The 19,491-nt window shown below is 42.1% G+C and overlaps 2 protein-coding genes across 6 annotated transcripts in view; one reads left to right on the plus strand and one right to left on the minus strand.

Annotated features, from left to right (window-relative positions):
• The window catches only part of Vps13B (vacuolar protein sorting 13B), a 90,833-nt gene that overhangs the window by 4,418 nt on the left and 66,924 nt on the right, over positions 1–19,491 (plus strand). For all 5 annotated transcript variants that reach the window (XM_089731731.1, XM_089731708.1, XM_089731723.1 and 2 more), the window contains exons 8-18: positions 885–1,063; positions 1,915–2,097; positions 3,126–3,260; positions 3,502–3,701; positions 4,304–4,434; positions 5,289–5,502; positions 5,969–6,198; positions 6,961–7,092; positions 8,270–8,389; positions 9,112–9,172; positions 9,656–9,804. In XM_089731731.1, the coding sequence (XP_089587857.1) occupies positions 885–1,063; positions 1,915–2,097; positions 3,126–3,260; positions 3,502–3,701; positions 4,304–4,434; positions 5,289–5,502; positions 5,969–6,198; positions 6,961–7,092; positions 8,270–8,389; positions 9,112–9,172; positions 9,656–9,804 (1,734 nt within the window). The remainder of the gene's footprint in view (positions 1–884; positions 1,064–1,914; positions 2,098–3,125; positions 3,261–3,501; positions 3,702–4,303; positions 4,435–5,288; positions 5,503–5,968; positions 6,199–6,960; positions 7,093–8,269; positions 8,390–9,111; positions 9,173–9,655; positions 9,805–19,491) is intronic.
• Positions 16,253–17,162, minus strand: LOC149503635 (uncharacterized). The gene has a single exon (XM_089731804.1). The coding sequence runs from the start codon at positions 17,054–17,056 to the stop codon at positions 16,253–16,255; it is 804 nt and encodes a 267-aa protein (XP_089587930.1). The 5' UTR covers positions 17,057–17,162.

Below are 19,491 nucleotides of genomic sequence, written 5' to 3' on the forward strand. Positions count from 1 at the left end.
GAGTTACTTTATTGGAGTTTTAATGAGGATCAAAATTTTTTTTCAAAAAAAGTTATAGCCTATGTCACTCGGAAATAATGTAGCTTCCAAACAGTGAAAGAATTTTTCAAATCGGTTCAGTAGTTTCGGAGGCTATTCAATACAAACAAACAAACAAATCTTTCCTCTTTATAATATTAGTATAGAAGTATAGATATGAAATTATGAGTAAATACTCAATTGACTTAAATTTAATTTTATACTATTCGAAATCGATTGCTATAATAGCAAATATTCTAAACGTTTTACTGAATTTATTACTTAGTATTCTGTTCAGTTAACAATAGGAAAATTGATGATATCTGAAGTTATAAAAAAGTAGTCATATATAAAAATATGAATGGTGAAACTCCCAAGATTCCATTACCTACAAACAAATCTAACGGGCCAAAACACGCATGATAAAAATAGTTTTTTTTGGAACGAAGTTCCTTATGGGACGATGCGGAGGGGTACCCTAACCAGGAAAAAACGTCCGTAACGTAAGATTTTAGTAATGCACACAGTGTACGACTTAATTTTGTAATATCGTACAAAAACAACATATTTTTTTATCATTCAAATCACGATCTCAGAGCGTTCGTTTGCGCAATACACTAACTCTTATACAAATAACCGTGAATGAAGTGTGCCACAATAAGTTCGCACGTTACTAAATGACCGTGGGTTGTTGCGAAACCTCCAGCTTTATTATCTTTATACCTCGAATAGAACTTAAAATTAATATTTTTATAATAAGGAACTTCGTTCCTATCCGGGGTCCCATGACACCACACATCTTTTTTATATTACGTAACTAACTATTCCTAAGAATTGGTTATTGCAAATATTAATTTACAATACAGATTTAACGAGCTCAAGTTCATCTGAGCCGGCTCGTACCGAGAGCTGGTCGGAGTGGGCGTGGTCTTGGTTCCCTATGACATCTGATGCTGAGGGTGGAATAGAAGAAGAACGCATGCCTCCGGCACCTACACCTCTTCATTTTAACGCCTATTTCGATGACATATCCCTTGTTTTCAAGGTGAGTGGTTGTAGGGCGTACCATGAAGCAGCACGGGTAGGTACTACAGCTCTGCCGTGAAACAGTAATTCGTTTGGGTTTAAAGGGTGGGGAAGGTCACGTCCCTACGGATCCACCAGATCAAACAACCTTTACATTAGACGCCTGCAGGTCTAGAGAACTCGGTAACCGTGCCCGTCAAACTCGACAAAAAGGTCGACGTGCAACCTAACTCACGCATCGGCCCGCTGAGTTTCTCGCCGGATCATCTCAGCGGGTTACGATTCCGATCCGGTAGTAGATTCGTTCGCGAAGTAATTGCTCTTGACTTGTTAGGTCTCCTTTGGAGGCGCTCTGGCAGCTGTTCGCAAATCCCAACCCTCTTGGTTGAGCCCTTTTTCGCCCTAAGAATATCCGTTTCGAATATCGATTAATGTTTTTGGCCTACATATAATTTAGTGTTCCGTGCATGTTATATGTATATTTTTATGAAACAGAAGTGATATAATGTAAAAAAAAATAACAACACTCCTTCAAAGAGGATCTTAAGTAACAATCTTTAACAATGATATTTATTTACACTTAGATCGTGTGTTTTAAGTACGGCTTTATGACAATTAAATTAAAACTCAACGAACCAATCAAACAGTACGGTTACCACAGTCCCTAAGCCTGCTCCTAGTGTTAGAGCTGAAGGCCTCTAATGCAAGAGATATTGGATCTGCTAGATCTGTAAGGACGTGTCTAGGGCGATCGTGGACAGGAAGCTTTTCCGTACTGCCTTTTATAGGCAGCGGCAACCTACCCACAACATGTCAAAATAAGTTAAATATCTAACAATATATTATAATATTATGTGTTATTCCGTTCAGGTAATGGAATCGGAGTCAAGTACTCGTAAACGTTCACGTGGCGTGTTAGAGCTGTGCGCTTCACACGGCGCCATCAAGAGCTACGTTTGTAGGCCTACTTCGTTCCGGGTGCAAATGGCGACGCGCACGTTAACTATCAAATCGTCCGGAAGATGTGTCTGCGGACATCTCGATTACACTATGGTGAGTTTGTCGTTTTATTCGAATCAATTTAAATACTTTACTCGTATACAATATTCAGGAATAATGGGTTAATGTAATTCTCTGTTGAACAGGTATAGATCACAAAATGTTAAACTTTGCATTACATCCAACGTCTTTATCTTATATTATATTTTATATAAGTAGTATATTAATTTGCCTAAACCCGTTGAACATTTATAAAAAATGAAAACTAAGTCAACAATATCTTTTTAAATACTTAAATTCATTAAGCGAAACATACTTAAGAAACAAATATGGTAGATCTGTATTTACGAATACGGCTGTAATTTTAAAGAGATCAAATGTCTATAGGAATTATTGTGATGACAGTTTATGTACTAGTAAAAATTATGTGTTTTGGAACTATATAATTGTTTTGTAGACAGACAATAATGTAAAACCCGAGAATTGTAGTGTATTATTTCCTATAATAATAAACTTTAGGATAAAAATATATTTGTAAAGTGCATATTTTAAGAATAATCATAAAACCGTTGATGAAAATCCATAAACGCAAAGATTTTTTTTTGTTTTTCGAAATTTGTCGTAATTTTTTTCCTAAACGTAATTAAAAGAATTGTACAGCTTAGATTTCTATTGTCATTATTTAATTTTTGATTTCTCGAATAGGTACTTAGTATCAATAATGGCAATAAAAACGACTGATAATGGTAGTAAAAACGCGCTATTATACCGCAAAAGTAGTTTTAATTTTTGTCACGTTCTGTTTTCCATAACAACCTATCATCATCATCAGCCTTTAGCTGCCCACTGCTGGACATAGGCCTTCCCCAATGCCTTCCACAGAATGCGATCCTCTGCCCTTCGCATCCAACGACTTCCCGCCGTGTGCACTAAGTCAGTCCACCTGGTTGGAGGACGCCCCACGCTCCTGGTACCTATCCGTGGTCTCTCTTCGAGGACTTTCCTCCCCCACCTGTAACAACCCATAACAGACAAATATTAATATAAGAATTTAAGCTTCTTCTGAATCAAAAATCTTCCAGGGTAAAGACGAGCCTACCGTGTACCTGTGTAAATCGGAGAGCGAGCGCGTCGACAACTGGACCTGGCCCGCGAATGAATTCAGCGGAGGTCACGTGGAGACAGCGGAGGCAGCTCAGGAAACTCCTAAGGACGAGGTATGTATGTCCGTTTGTTATTATCATTACTCTAACGAATATGGAACGACATCTACAGCTTTCTAAGAGTTAGTTCGATTTTGTTTGATTGCTTAGTACTTGAAAAATGTACTTATTAATCATAAAAAAATTAATTTAATTGCAAAAAAAAATAGCTCACTGATCTACCCACCTGAGTAATAATAAAACTACCGTCAAATATTCAATATGTTATAGATGATATTGTTTATTTCCGCTGCAGAACCAAAATCCGGAACCGATTATAGACGAGTCGGATCAATCAGGACACTCCACGCCGGAACACAAAAATAACATCGACGAAGATGACAAACTGTGGGCACAGATGTCGCCACTGTTGTACGTTAATTACACTCATGAACGATCACCGCCCGACGTATACGAAAACCCTTATGAACATCCGCCTGAAGATTTTCAATACAGGTTAGTCAGATTAAAATATAAAGTTTCGGGACTTTTTGGCGGGAACGCGAGGAGTGAAGTTGTGTGATTTGTTTTATTTTCTTTATTTAGTGTTTCTTCAGGTTTAAATGTGTAATAACGGTGGTTTATTAACTGTTTAGTATCTGTGAAAGTGCACAAATGTGGGAAAATCAAAGAAAGCCACTGAACGTAACTTCTCGGGATCCTCCAAAAAGGCCACTGAAAAAGTCTCAGTAAATGACCAACATTTTACTGAGATTATATTTCATACCATATCATCTCATCTCATTTCATTTCATTTCATTTCTATTCATGCCATGTTTTATATTAATCAACTTAATTTCATTACGCTTCAGCCTGTTTGTTTTGGATATGTCTTGTCAAACAAATATTCATGAACTTTTTCTTTAGTACTATAAACTTAGGTTTGTTTTTGGATGATATCGTCCTTTTTTTAATGTTTTTTTAAGCTTTTCTCATTTCTTTTTATCAAGTTTTCATTTTAAACATGTTTGCGATTAAAATATGGGTACTTAGTCATGTGAATATTTCGATATGTTACTTAATGGATGGTACTTAAAATAAAATATTTATTTTTAAAGTGATTGGGCAGAAGAAAGCAACCTGAAAATCGAAATTGAATCTTTAGACATCAAACTCAGTACCGGATTGCTGCATAGACTTTCCGCGTTGAAGAACATTTACAGAGAACTACCGCCAGTTCCCGATGTTGGTAAGTTTTTATTCACAATATGGAATATGTTAATGCAGCATCGTAAACTATAATTTTAAGGGTTGACTCATAAAAGTATGACATATAAATTAAATTTAAAACATTAAATTTAAAACGTAAAGGTAGAGTTTTTTCTTGTTAGCATTTACTTTATGGGGCACCCTGTATATATTTTGAATGAAATAAATTAACGTTTCTTTGCTTGTTCGTTCTAGTTCTATACTTTTGTGTCATTTGTTCTGTTTGTTCTATCTAGTTTAAATTTGCTGTTTGCACTCTAGAGGAATGGACATGCATACATTTAACGACAGTTGTAGCGGAACATTCCAGATTATTTAAGTCAATATCTTCGAAGCAATAATGCAATAAACCCCGTCGATTTATATACACATTAATCTCATCCGGGTGATGGAAGGCAGGCTATCCTCGACCCACGCTATTCCGTAGGATAACCCATTGTAACCGGCGGCATCTAGGCGGGTTTCCGATAGCCTGCCGACCGAGAGGGCTAGTGGTCGTGGCGCCGACGACCGCCGGTTCGGCGTCCCGAGGAGGAGGGTGATGGGAGAGATGTGCTCCGCACTAAACGCTTCACTCTCCCTCCTTTGCCTTTTCATGAGTTCGGTCTCATGCGAGGTTCGGACGTGGGTTGGTGGGTTGTTGAGCGATAGGAGGTTTTAGTCAGTTCGACATACCCCGCCCTCCATCCCCAGGGGAGGGTGGAAGTCCGGCGATTTCATTCTGACCAAAAAAAAAACCACATTAATCTAACTAAAACTTTGGATTATGATAAATCAGTATTGTATATTTTTTTAATGAGTTAATTACTACATCGTTAACATATTGTCTTACAGAGCTACCAATGCGCGTGCTGACAGTCGAAGAATGCGACGCTCTATTCGACAATCTACCCTTGCGGCGTTTGTCTGTTGAAATGAAAGGGCTCAACGTCCGCGTACACCCTTTCGATCACTCGGCACAGGACCGTACTCCGTCGCACCCGGTCGTTTTGGAAGTCTACATGCCGAGGGGCATCCTGATTGTCAGTGGACCTCTGTATCCTCATAGGTGGGTAGTTGGTTTATTTGATATAAACAAAATTGTCAATAAGTATGTTTTTCAAATGTTGATTTATAGTGTCAAGTGTTGATTTATAGTGACAAGCTTATAGTGACAATGATAATTTTTTTGGAAATAATTCAGTTATTCTAATACACGCTGATAATGTTAACATTCGAATTTGTTATCAAGAATGATTGCAAGTATATACTTCTTATTACATCATATAATAAGTCTCCTCGTCAAATTAGTCGAATTAATTTTAATTTTAAAATTTGGAACAACATTTGTACAAGCCAGGATGTTTAAATTTGAAGTTCGTACTTCTGTGTTTAAAAATGAACTTCTCTATCTATGAGTAGCACTGAAGATAACTTTCTCTTTCTGTTATAGGTCAAAGATTACTTAATTGTAACAGAAAGGTTTTGGTTGTTGTTTCTCGTTCTGTTATGTGTCTCTTTCTGTCTTTTGGCAGAGTCTGTTCGGCGGCTTGTCAGATGCCGGATGACGCGGGACCGTTATGGCAAGGGGCACGTGTTCACGTGTCCGCCATTTTGTCCGGTATTGAGGCTAGCATTTGCTCCGTCGATGGGCAGACTCGGCCATGCGCGAGAACCGATCTCCGCATAGTTGCGCACTCGCTTCAGTACAGAGAATTCTTCACGAAGCGGGAGAGCGTTGTCTTCAGTTATTCAATTAAGATGCGTAAGTAATTAGTAATGTCAGCTTAAAAATTAACTCGAATAATAAAAAAAAAACTTGAATTGTTCATCGTAGCTGTGGGGGTGTTAGGATCTTGTTTTTATTGAATAAATTTGTCCCTTTTTTTTTTAATTATTTTTATTTATAAATTATTATAAATTACAAAAACATTTCAATTATAAGCAGTATATATTATTATGTCAACTTTAATCATAATTTATTTATTTGTTACTTCGACAGTTGAATTAGGTAGTACAAGTCTCATTTGGTGTCGAGTGCTCACCAAGAACCCGTAGACATAATCGTAGACATCTATGCCGTCTTGAATAGAAGTCGCAATGGTATTCTGATGACCTTGAAATCGGAAAGCACGACCGCTTTACTTCACCTTCATAAACACATGCTAATCACATATTTAATTAGAATATGTCTGTCAGTTTTTTTTATTTTGTATTTATTGCTTAGATGGGTGGACGAGCTCACGGCCCACCTGACGTTAAGTGGTTACCGGAGCCCATAGACACAATGTAAATGTCGCCACCCACCTTGAGATATAAGTTCTAAGGTCTCAGTTTTTACACTGCCCTACCCTTCAAATCGAAACGCATTACTGCTTCACGGCAGAAATAGGCAAGGCGGCGGTACCTACCTATGCAGACTCACAAGACGTTCTACCACCAGTAAAAAATTTGAACACCGGCTTAAATTAAATAATCACCCAATTAAGTGACTAACCTAAACCAAGCGTCTATCTTTTTGCAACAGGTGAAGTGAACATATGCGGATCGGCCGCTCGGCTCCAAACGGCGTGGCTGATACCGATGTCGCTGATAAACGAAAAAATATCACTGCCCCTGCGACACACAGCCCTACCCAAAGACGCACTCAACGACGAAGGTAAGTTTGGAAAACGTACTCCTAGACACGACGGATATTCGATTCGTACTTAATCTATACTCTATACTAATATATAAATGTATAGTGGTTTTTACGGATACGGGGGAGAATTGACTACTTTGTTTATCTGAGCTTATTAATCATTAGATTAATACGTTTAGATAAATAAATGAAAAGGCAAAAAGAGGTAACTAAGTGAATGCTGTTCAAAGTAGATGAATCGAACAGCGCTGATTTTGAGTCTCCCCCGTTCCACATACGAAGCGATTCTATTGGTACTAGAGGTCCCGCAATAGTCGAAATCCGACTATAATTAATTGGAATTGTAAGTTTGTACACTATTATGATTGTATTTTATACTTCTTTAATCACTAATTTCGCCAAGACTACACTATGAAAAATATTGACAAAGACAAACAATATTTAATCTCAATTTGACAACAGACGTCAAGAACAAATTTTGACAATAAATAGTATGCATGCGTGTGTGCGTCAAGTACATAGTATGTAGTGTGTGTAATGTTTTCTTTATCAATTTAATGTATCTGTTATGCATTATTTAAAAAAAATATTAGGATTGTGCACTTTTTCTCTATATTCTCTATAAGTGTGGAAAATTTCATACTCCTCCGTCTGCGCAATCGTGCGCAATGCGCGCAATGCGCGTCGTAAAAAGGGATACAAAGTTTTTGCTTCACGTATTAATATATAGATATGTATGTTTTCCTTTGGATTTTGTATTAATCAAACAGACCGACTGGTTTTAAGTCCAGTCCGGATGTTCTGAACTCACTGGAGCCCTTAACAATTGATAATAATGTGACGACACTTTTCCCGTAAATTAATCGAATTTAAATTTAATTACTTAATTACACAATATATATATTAATATATATATATATATTAATATATCTATGTGAAAGACAGTAAATGATTTTATTATTATGTTCTATATTTATTTAAAATCTTATTAATTACATAATATTTTTTAAAAAAGATATTAACAATACAATTTTTAAAAAACACTATATGAAAATAGATTTCAGCCGATGGCCGTGTCTATGACACAAACCACCAATGGTTAGAACTTCAGAGTGAGAAACCTCCACACAATACGCGCAGTATGGAGGATTTATTATTATTATTATATGTAATCAACACGTCATACATATTTCAGAGTCAGTAGCATTGGACGTCACGCTGGAAGACCTCTGCGTCCGAGGCTACATCACGAAACACATCAACACTCACATATTGACGCTCCAATGTGCGCGCGCGACGGCCATGCACGAACCCAGTGAGTTTATATTATATGTTGGACGAGCTCACAGCCCATCTGGTGCCAAGTGGTTACTGGAGCCCAACTACATTGTAAACGCCGCTACCCACCTTGAGATATGAGTTCTAAGGTCTCAGTATAGTTACAACGGCTGCCCCACCCTTCAAACCGAAACGCATTACTGCTTCACGGCAGAAATAGGCAGGGTGGTGGTATTTAACCGTGCAGACTCACAAGACGTCCTACCGCCGCTAAGGGTAATTTAAAATCCAATGCTTCGGAATGATTTTTTTTAAAAACAACTGAGCGTATTAACTACTCACGTGTTACGCATTTAACAGGCTATTTAATTTATCAAAGCAGCATAAGGTCGAAATTAAAGGATCCCTTTTTTATGGATTCGTGTATAATTTTTGAGATTTCGACTATAACTTTGAACTCAGGAATGTTCAAAGAAATATTAACCTTATCACACAAATTAAACGGTTAAAGATCCAAACCCTCTTAACTGACCTAATCTTCTAATTTCTGAAATTTTATGAAAATATCATGTTTTTAGTGTAACAGATCCGTATAAGTTTTCAGATAAAAAAAAAACAATTGCAGCATTTCAAACCTTATGCTTACTGAATTATGACGTCACTATATATTGAACCCAACTAAAATGACGTTTATATTCATGTAAATCTAAACGTATTGGATTACAAATGGTCACTGGTTAATGGTTAAAAATTTTACAGAAGACATTAATCCTGTGAAACAAGCCTGGTTGTTCTCCGGTCCGGACACTCCAACCACAACGTAAGTAACCTTTTCATTTATTGCTCCCTGAATATCTGTTAATTATATTTAATTAGTTATACTAATTCGAGGAAGTCTTCACACGAGGAGAGGTTCTCGCAAATAAGTAATATTTTAAATAATAAATATATATATTTAAAATAATAAATCATAATAAAGAATATAAAAAATGATGGTTTATAAGAATTGTTAATTGTTGCTAGAAATAAAAAGGCTTTTTTTATTTAGTTATTAATTATTTATCATAATAAAATTGTAAAATAAATAAATAAACTTAGAGGTTTTTTTTAATACAAAAATCGCCCTTATACAGACTTTATTCGTGTGTATTTTTTAAACCTACAAATTTAACGATAAAGTCGTATTAATGCCAACTAGAATTAATTACAGTTTATATTATTAGTATACGTATATGTATATCACGCATATAAATAGGATATGAGAAAATTAGCATTAAAATGTATTAAAAAATAATCATTACAGACCATATCTTCGTATAGCGGTACAATGGTGCTCGCAACCGATGCCGAATTCAATGGATTACATCGGAGTATGGATGGAACAGACGGCTATCTCTGTCGACCCGCTGTTCGTTGCATGGCTTGCTTATAGACCACGTCCGAGATTGTTTGGTGAGTGCGCAATGAATGCTTGAAACATTTAAATTGATTTTGACGCGGTGAGTGTAAATTTTCTAACAGCACATAAAGGTATATTACGCTCTGGGGTTCGGGATAAATAAAAATTCTACCGAAGTACAAATTAAAACTGTATTAACACTAAGAACACTTAACGAACACTTTAAAATTGTCAACTTATTTCTTCCGCTTCGCTTCAGGTGATCCGTTCGCTGTTTCGCTTCGAGTAGTTCCGCATAAAGACTGACTCCCTTCGTGTCATATCTGCAACGCTTTTATAGTTGATACGACATCCCTAGAATTATCTAGAACATTCCTCACAAGTCGAGTATTTTCGATATTCGTTTCCGCCATTTGACAATAGATGGCGTTGTACTTCTCGAGCGTTCTAGATTTTACTGGTTCTTTTGATAACCGATAGTTTGGTGTCTGCTTTTCGACGATAGATGGCGTTGCTCTTAGCTGTGTAACAATATCAACTTGAAGGTCTCCTCCGCTTTGAAACATGTTATTGAGGAGGCTAATGGCTTGTAATTGTATAACGGCTAATGGGTTGATACAGATCGCATTGATGCTTCACTGCAGAAGCACAGGATGGTATATAATAATATTTGGTACCTTAACCACTTGACACTTGGTGGGCAATGAGCTCAATGAGCTCAGCTAAAGAAAATAATGCGATTTTTTTTTTATATCAGTGATATTAAAAAACATTTCCCAGGGACTGATATCCGAGACGTTGTTCTGAACAAGTTTCGCTGCGTTTCGAACCGCTTAAAAATGTACCATAACGTTAAAACGAAGATTAAATAAGAAGTACTTTCCCTCTTTTACCTAGGCGGCACTGAAAATTTCGGGAATTAACGAAGTGACACAACATTACTATTTAAAAATGTATTTATTGCTTTTCGAAGTATTCTCCGCGAAATTTGACACATTTTTCTATACGATGGAACCAATCATTGAAGCAACCATTCCATTCGGAAGTTGGGGTCTCCAAAATGGCCGTTTTGTAGGCGTCCACAGCTTCTTCAGGTGATGAAAATCTCTGTCCACGCAATTTATTCTTTATTGTAGGGAAAGTATAGAAATCATTAAGGCTTAGGTCGGGACTGTACGGCGGATGGTCTAATAATTCTATGTTTTCTTGCTCTAAAAACTCTTTTGTTCTGTGCGCGGTGTGAGAACTCGCATTGTCGTGATGGAGGATGATGCGGAGGTTGCAGTTCTCTTTACGGAGTTCAGAAACGACCTGTGGCAAACAAATGCTAGCATACCATTCTGCATTAACCGTTCTTTGTCCCTCAAGAGGAATAGTCGTAACATGGCCGGTTTTGGAGACAAACGTGGCCACCATTTTTTTTGCAACACTCCGTGAACGAACAATTTTTGTTGGCTTTAACTCATTTTCGAACACCCAAACTCGTGACTGGTTTTTTGTTTCGGGTTCGTACGAGTATATCCAGGATTCATCACCTGATACAATGTTGTATACAGCATTTGAGGATCGTGCGTGGAATCTTTCGAGAGTTCTGACGCACCAAGTAACGCGAGCCGCTTTTTGCTCTTCACAGAGCGAATGCGGTATCCATCGGGAAAACAACTTTTTTACACCTAATTGTTCATGCAAGATTATTTGTATTTGACTCATGCCAATGTCTAAAGTTGCCTGAATTTCGCGGTATGTCACATGTCGATCTTCCTCAATCAGCTTACGCACAGCATCAACGTTTTCTTGAATGACTGCAGTTTTTGGACGACCTTGACGGGGATCATCACTGAGATTGACACGTCCACGTTGAAACTCAGCAAACCAGCGATGAATTGTGGTTTTGAATGGGGCTTCATCACCAAATGCAGAAATCATCCGGTCAACACACTGTTTTTGTGTTAAACCACTTCGAAAGTCATAATAAATCATCGCTCTTGAATTTTCTCGAGTCAATTCCATTTTCTCAACGGCTAAACAAGTTTGACAAAACCTCGAGATAAGACCGAGAATCTTTTTTTAAATAAATAAATGGTATTCGATTTTTAAAACCAAGGAGTTTTCAATTAAAAAGATTTTAATATGACAGGAACAGTGGAAATATTCCATTCCCGATACTTTTAGTGCAGCCCTCGTATAAGCGTTTAAAATTCTATATCTTTGTTCGATTCGAACCCAGCGACCTCGTGGCAGCCTAGGGCTACGGAAACCAGCACGAGGTGCGCGTCGAACATGTGCCGCGATTCGCGGCGCCGTATGTACTATTTTAACAAAATATCATGCAATCACTCACCGGAACCGATGCCTTCGTCTTCTCACGCCGTATCACTTAGGGAGAAGGGTATAGGGCAGGAATGGATAAGGATTAGCGATGATACAATACTTTAGCGTAGACCGTCAATATACAGGTACCGTCCCGTTCGAGAAGCAAGACAAAGTGACAGATGTCAAATCGCGACGGCACCGTCAAATCGCGACCCGTGTTGCCGTGGTAAGAATTCAAAAACTAACGGATTGGTTTCGAACAGTCACCCGCCCGGACAGGTCCCCTACCTGTCCCTAATCAACTGGCAGCCGGGACAACGTTGTGACCGCTCGTTTGAGAACCGAGTCCCCGACCAGAACCTCTGCAGACCGAGGGGTCCCATCCTTACCGGGAAACAGATTAACAATGCGCCCCCTACGCCAACGCAGTGGCGGCAGGTTAGCATCCTTAACCAACACAAGGTCACCGACGTGAGGGGGACTGGTTCTATCCGTCCACTTAAAGCGCTGCTGGAGCAGATGTAAATACTCAAGGGACCAACGTTTCCAGAAATCTTGGGACATCTGCTGCAACATCTGGTATCGCCTCAACCGTCCAGGCTTGATATCCGAGAGGGGATACTCCGGCAACGCATTGAGTGGCTGTCCTATCAAGAAATGGCCTGGAGTTAACGACTCCAAGTCATTCGGGTCTGAACTGAGCGGGCACAACGGCCGTGAATTAAGTACCGCTTCAATTTTACAAAATACCGTAGTTAACTCCTCAAAGGTGAGCGAGGTTTGCCCTATCACGCGCATCAAGTGAGTCTTAGCCGATTTTACTACTGCCTCGAAAATTCCACCCCAGTGGGGGCATCCTGGAGGACTGAAGGTCCACCGAATACCGCGACGAGAGAGGGCCGTTTCAATATCCACCTGGTTATTGTTCAAGAAATTTACTACATCCCGCAAGTAACGGTCCGCACCTACAAAATTCGTGCCGTTATCGGAGCGTATCAATTCGGGTAAGCCTCGACGGGACACAAATCTATCCAAGCTCGCAATAAAGGCTTCAGTTGTAAGGTCGGCAACAACTTCAAGATGTACAGCTTTGGTTGAAAGGCAGACAAAGACGCACAGATAAGCCTTAATTAACCTAACATTCCGCAAACGTGAAGCCTTGATCATGAAAGGCCCAGCGAAGTCCGTACCAACTCCAGAAAACGGCCTCATCTTCTTCACTCTGTCTGGAGGCAGATCTCCCATCTGAGGCTGCATCGTAGATGCCTTAAGCCGATAACAGGGTAAACACCGGAAAAGGACGCTCCGAACCGTACGACGCCCTGACAGAATCCAAAATTCCCTCTGGAGGGATGCCAGCAGCGCATTGCAACCGGAATGCGAATTTGCGATGTGGCGATCCATCACCAACAGGTCAACTATCTGGCTCTTCTTGGGAAGTAAAAGAGGATGGCGCGCCGAATAAGGTAAATTGGAGTTACTTAATCTACCTCCCACTCGAATCAACCCCTGGCCGTCTACAAAGGGGCTAAGACGAGCGATAGCTCCACGAAGCTTAGGGCGTTCAGTCCTTAGCGCCTTCAATTCTGAATGAAAGCTGGTGGCTTGCACAACTTCAATTAATTTCAGCAGTGCCTTCTTCCGCTCGATGGGACACACAACAGGTGTCATATTGCGTTGAGACACCGACAAACGACAATTCCGAATAAACCTCAAAATCCAGGCGGTAACCTTAACCAGCTTGTCCAAGGAGCTATAACGGTTGATGAGCAGATCCAAATCCAACCCCTGAATCACTCCTCGATCCTCGAACTGCGCCGGTGCAGCCACGAGACCTGGAGGAACTCCTGTGCGAGAGGGAGGCCACTGAGAAGCCTTCATGGTGAGCCACTGGGGACCCCACCATAACTGATGATCAACTATTTCCGATGCTAAGCATCCCCGAGAAGCGCAGTCCGCCGGATTGAGCTCACCAGGCACGTGTCTCCAGGTTAGAGGGACCTCAGAACCTTGAATCTGGGAGACACGGTTGGCCACGAAAACTTCAAGTGTATGAACCGAAGCCTTCAACCAGCACAACACTATCTGGCTGTCTGTCCAAGCATAGACAGTGTTTTCTAAATCAATAACCGACCGTAAACTAGTAGCTGTATGGTTTAACAACCTAGTCAACAGAGCGGCACCAGACAACTCGAGCTTCGGAATCGTCATGCGTGTCCGAAGCGGAGCGACCTTACTCTTCGCTAACACCAACCGTATATCAACCCTTCCAGTTGAAGAAACCGTTCGCAAGTATACCGCAGCTGCGAATCCACGTTCCGAGGCATCCGAAAACCCGTGCAGAGACGCCTTGTATTTGCCCGCAGGAACCAGCTTCCGAGGTATTGACACGTGGTTAATATCAGGAAGAGACGAGAAAAAGTTCAACCAATCCTTCAATAGGTCACCAGCCATCCCCTCGTCCCATGACAGGTTAGCAGACCACAGTCGCTGCATGAAGCACTTCAAGAGAAAAGTGACAGGAGCGATCCAACCGTTTGGATCGAAGGTTCGAGCAATTGTGGAAAGCACCGTTCGCTTAGACCATACCTTTGGATTTTCCAACTCCACCCGATAGGTAAATTCGTCTTGAATCGGACGATATTGAATCCCTAGGACCGACAGCATGTTAGGGTTATCGACATTCTCGAAAAGATGGGGATCCTGTTGATACTCCGTTGGCAAACCAGTCAACAACTCAGGACAGTTAGACAGCCATTTTCTCAACTCGTACCCGCCCCTGCTCAAAAGGCGGATCAGTTCATCCTTGCGTGATAAGGCATCTTCGACACTGTCGGCGCCCGTACATACGTCATCGACATATAGGTCCCGTTCCAAAATGTCCGCAGCACGAGGGTAGTGCAACCGTTCCCTCACTGCCAGCTCCCGCAAAGAACGAACCGCCAAATATGGACTCGACCGCAACCCGTAAGTGTTCGTGTTCAGTTCATAAATTTTTATGGGCTCATCTGAGCTTTCACGCCAGAGAATGAGTTGATACCGCCTATCCTCCGGATGAATCACCGTTTGCCTGAACATCATACGGATGTCTGCCACGAAAACGATCTGGTGCCGGCGGAAGCTCGTCAGTATGTCTGAAATGTCCCGGTTCAGCTTTGGACCCGAATGGAGACACTGATTTAACGAGACGCCGGAGGAGGTCGTGACCGAACCGTCAAACACGACCCTAATTTTCCCGTTAGGAGTTTTCAAAACCGCATGATGAGGCAGGAAACAGTGCTCTGTAGCACTCCAATCTACCTTGGAAACCGACATGTGACCTAAGGATTCATACTCCCGCATAAACTCTACATATTTCTGCCGGAACACCGCGTCGCGCCTCATGCGTCTCTCCATTGACAAAAGTCTAGTCTCTGCTGCCTTCCTCGAACTGCCTAGCAGTGGGCGATTCGCCCGAAAAGGAAGTCTTAACAAGAACCGGCCCGAATAGAGACGACCCGTATTATTCTGGTAAAACAGCTCACATTCCTCCTCATCCGGGTTAACTCGATAAGCTGTAGGAGGTTCTTCTAGTTCCCAAAACCGTTGGACTACTTCCGAAAGCGTAGACCCGACCAGAAAATTGTCCGATTTCCTCGCAGCGACCGGCCGGAACGCAGGACCCAACAATACATGCCCTAATTTTGTGTCCATTGCAACCAAACCCTCCGCATGAAGAACGCGCTTCCCAGTCAGGAGCAGCTTCCCTAGTACATCCGCCCCAAGTAGTACGTCTACTGGCCCCGGGGTGTCAAACTTGGGGTCCGCTAGCCGTAAGTCTGAAGTCAATGACCGTATGTAACTGTTTACCTTCACCGGAGGGTGACGACCTATCACCTCAGGCATCACCAAAGCTGAGACTCTAAACTGTAAGCGAGGGTTGGGATTCGATGAGAAAATAAATGAAGTGTGACCGATCACGTCCGAAATTCTAACATTGCCCACTCCACGAATAGAATAAGAAGACTTGTAAATAGGATTGCCCAACCGTACTGCAAGGTTGCTCGACATAATACTGCCCTGTGCGCCGGAATCCAACAGAGCTCGAGCAAACACAGTGTTGCCATCCGAATCCAACACCCGAACAGAAGCGGTAGGAAGTAAAACAGCTTCTGGGGCTGGGGCAACACTGCAGTGAGCGGCAATTTCCTAGCGGGGGCCCGGGTCCCCGCTATCCCGGTCGGCGCGCGACGGAAGGTCGTAGCGTGCCAGCGGATCCCACGCTCCCACATAAGGCCCTCGTTTCCCGTCCCGCCTCATATACCTCCGTGTACGATGGCCAAACGGGCCAAACACTGGAGGGAGTCGCTCCAGCGTCGGCCGCTCCCTCAGCGGAGGGGAAAACCGTACTTCTGAGGGAAGGGGAGACAAGTGAGCAGGGCTACTCGATCCAGCAGGCGAACACGGCCCCGCACGGGGGGACAACGTGGCCACCCCGGCGTAGCTAGTGGGCATCCGCTGGCACCCGCCCGCAGTACCTAACCCGGCGCCTCCCTGCGAAGCCTCTTCCCGAGGGTCCACGCCGCCGAATTGGCGAGGGCTACGACCGGTGCGCTCACCGGTCGGCGAGGCTGGATGACTGCGTCCGGATGACCTCGGAGTGGCGGCAGACTCCAGACACAGGAGGGCATGGTGCCGACCGTCGCAATTAGGGCACAATTGTGGCTGTGGACAGACGCTCGCCGTGTGCGGCCCAAAACAAAAAAAGCACCATCGCCGCTGGGCAACGATGTTGCGTCTACCCCTGATGCGCGTCGACCGGAACCTCGGACAGGCGGCTACGTCGTGCCCGCTCTCATGACAGAAGGCACACCGTGGGCCTCCCACCGCTGCCATGAGCGCAGTCAGTCGTTGAGACGGCCCCCTCTTATCCCCTCCCCCTCCCCTCTGAGCAACCGAAACGGCGTGGCCGGAAGCCGGCACACGCGACCCAGAGGAGGAGGGTGGTGGCATAATCTCGTGTCTGCGACTTTCGGCTTCTAAAAATGCCAGCAGATTGGCCAGGGTAGGCAGTTCGTCCCTACCTGCGTTGTCCTGCTGCTCGAAGCGAGTGAGCACCTCAACCGGCAGCCTACCTGCAACAATATAAAAGAGCAGATATGACCATTGGTCTACTGGTAGACCCAGATTGCCCAAGGCCTTAGTGGCCACCGTAACTGGATTCAGCACCTCGGTTCTGATATCGGACGCCCGAGAAAGTTTGGGTATCGCAAACAGCCTGGCCAGCTGAGCGTCTACCAACCGTCGTTGATTTTGATATCGGTCGAATAGGATCTGGCGTGCGACCGCATAATTGTCGTTGGTGATAGGCAAGTGTGCCACCAATTCACCAGGTTCACCTCGCAGAGCACCCCGAAGCTGAGCCATCTTATAAGAGGCAGTCAAGTCCGACCGACCATGGACCAGGCTGTCAAACAAATTTATAAAGCCGACCCACTCGTTCAGATCACCGTGGAAGATCGGCAGGTCGATGGAGGGGAGGCGTGATATGACGCCTGACGAAGTTCCCGAACCTCCATTACCACCGGAAGGCGACTGCTTCTTAATATCGGCCACCCGTTGCAGAATGGCATCAGCGTACTCCTGACACTGGTCCACGTCAAGACCGATGGCATGGATCACCTCCTTCTCCACTTCGGATTCCAAAGCAACGAGGTCAGACAACCGATCGTACACTACCTCCAACCGTTCGTGCACCTGAGACGCCCTATCGAGCAATGCCGCATCCCTATCCGTTCTGTCAACCAAAGCATGAGCTGATGCGAACCATCGGAGCTCACTAGTCACCTTCCCGCGAATGTAGGACACCGACATGTTACTTGCAGTTTACAACCAGAACAAAAAAAAATCAAAAAAAAATTCAAAAAAAAAATCAAAAAAAAATCAAAATAAAAATTCAAAACAAAAACAAAGGAATTATTTAAAGGAGTGTACGAGTGAGCCCACCAAAATATTCCTACTCCTAAGTATTTAGGTAACCTAGACCTCACCACTGTACCAAGGACACCCCAACAAATAAGAACAAACTTAAAATTAAAAGTTATAAGATAGAAAATTGCTGATACCAGGTTTTGAGTTGTAACTAAACTCAAGCGCACCTGGCCTCTAGACTATAACTAGAAGCTAGTCACCAAACAGGACCCAATCAACAATTTACTATCACAAAGTATTCACACCGTTCAACGGGTAAGTCAAATAACAAAATTAAAATTAAAAATTAATTATATGATAGCAAATTGCTGATAAAAATTTGTGAATTAATTTTCAAACACTGATGGCCTCAGGACTATACCAAAGCCAGTCACCAAGCAGGGCCCACAGTCAGCAATCCACTACCACAAATTCAAACAAGTAATTTAAATTTAGAACAAATTAAAACAAATAACAAAAAATATATATAATAGCAAATTGCTGGTATAAGTTTTGAAATTACACTCATACACCGTTGGCCTCTGGACTATAACTAAGCTAGTCTCCAAACAGGGCCCAACCAGCAATCTACTACTACAAGTTCAACAAGTACTCCAGTTACACTCAATTACAAATGTGTTGCAGCTCAATTATACTAAAATATAAGCAGGAAGCGAGCCACAATCATACACAAACCAATAATAAATTATAAACCCAAACTGTAATAACATTCAGATTGTTACACACAATTATGCTTAAATAGATGTGGTAATCTACTGCTATGATGAGCAGAATTAACATAAATCTGTAGTAATAGTATGAAAATAGCTGACCACTGTAGCAGCTGTGTGCTAGGTCATAAACTCAGCCAGCACAGCTGTCCAACTCACGTACAATTAGTCAGCTATGCGCAGTGGAAGCTAATAAATCAGTCTTACTATTACTAACTATTACTACTCACTAATTTTCTTAACCAGGTGGATAGAAACACACTAAACGACCTGACCTAGGTCAGCAGAATGATAGTTTAAACAGAACCGAACCCTATGCCTACACTACTTCTGCTGACTAGTAACAAAATTAAGTGAGGTTAGACGTAAACATTTTTACAATTCGTGGTAATTACTATAGATTTCACAAATCTAACCACGCTCTGCTACCAAAAATTGTTCGATTCGAACCCAGCGACCTCGTGGCAGCCTAGGGCTACGGAAACCAGCACGAGGTGCGCGTCGAACATGTGCCGCGATTCGCGGCGCCGTATGTACTATTTTAACAAAATATCATGCAATCACTCACCGGAACCGATGCCTTCGTCTTCTCACGCCGTATCACTTAGGGAGAAGGGTATAGGGCAGGAATGGATAAGGATTAGCGATGATACAATACTTTAGCGTAGACCGTCAATATACAGGTACCGTCCCGTTCGAGAAGCAAGACAAAGTGACAGATGTCAAATCGCGACGGCACCGTCAAAT

This window comes from Bombyx mandarina, chromosome 01 (assembly GCF_030267445.1).
Source record: "Bombyx mandarina strain Sakado chromosome 01, ASM3026744v2".
Taxonomy (NCBI): Eukaryota; Metazoa; Arthropoda; class Insecta; order Lepidoptera; family Bombycidae; genus Bombyx; species Bombyx mandarina.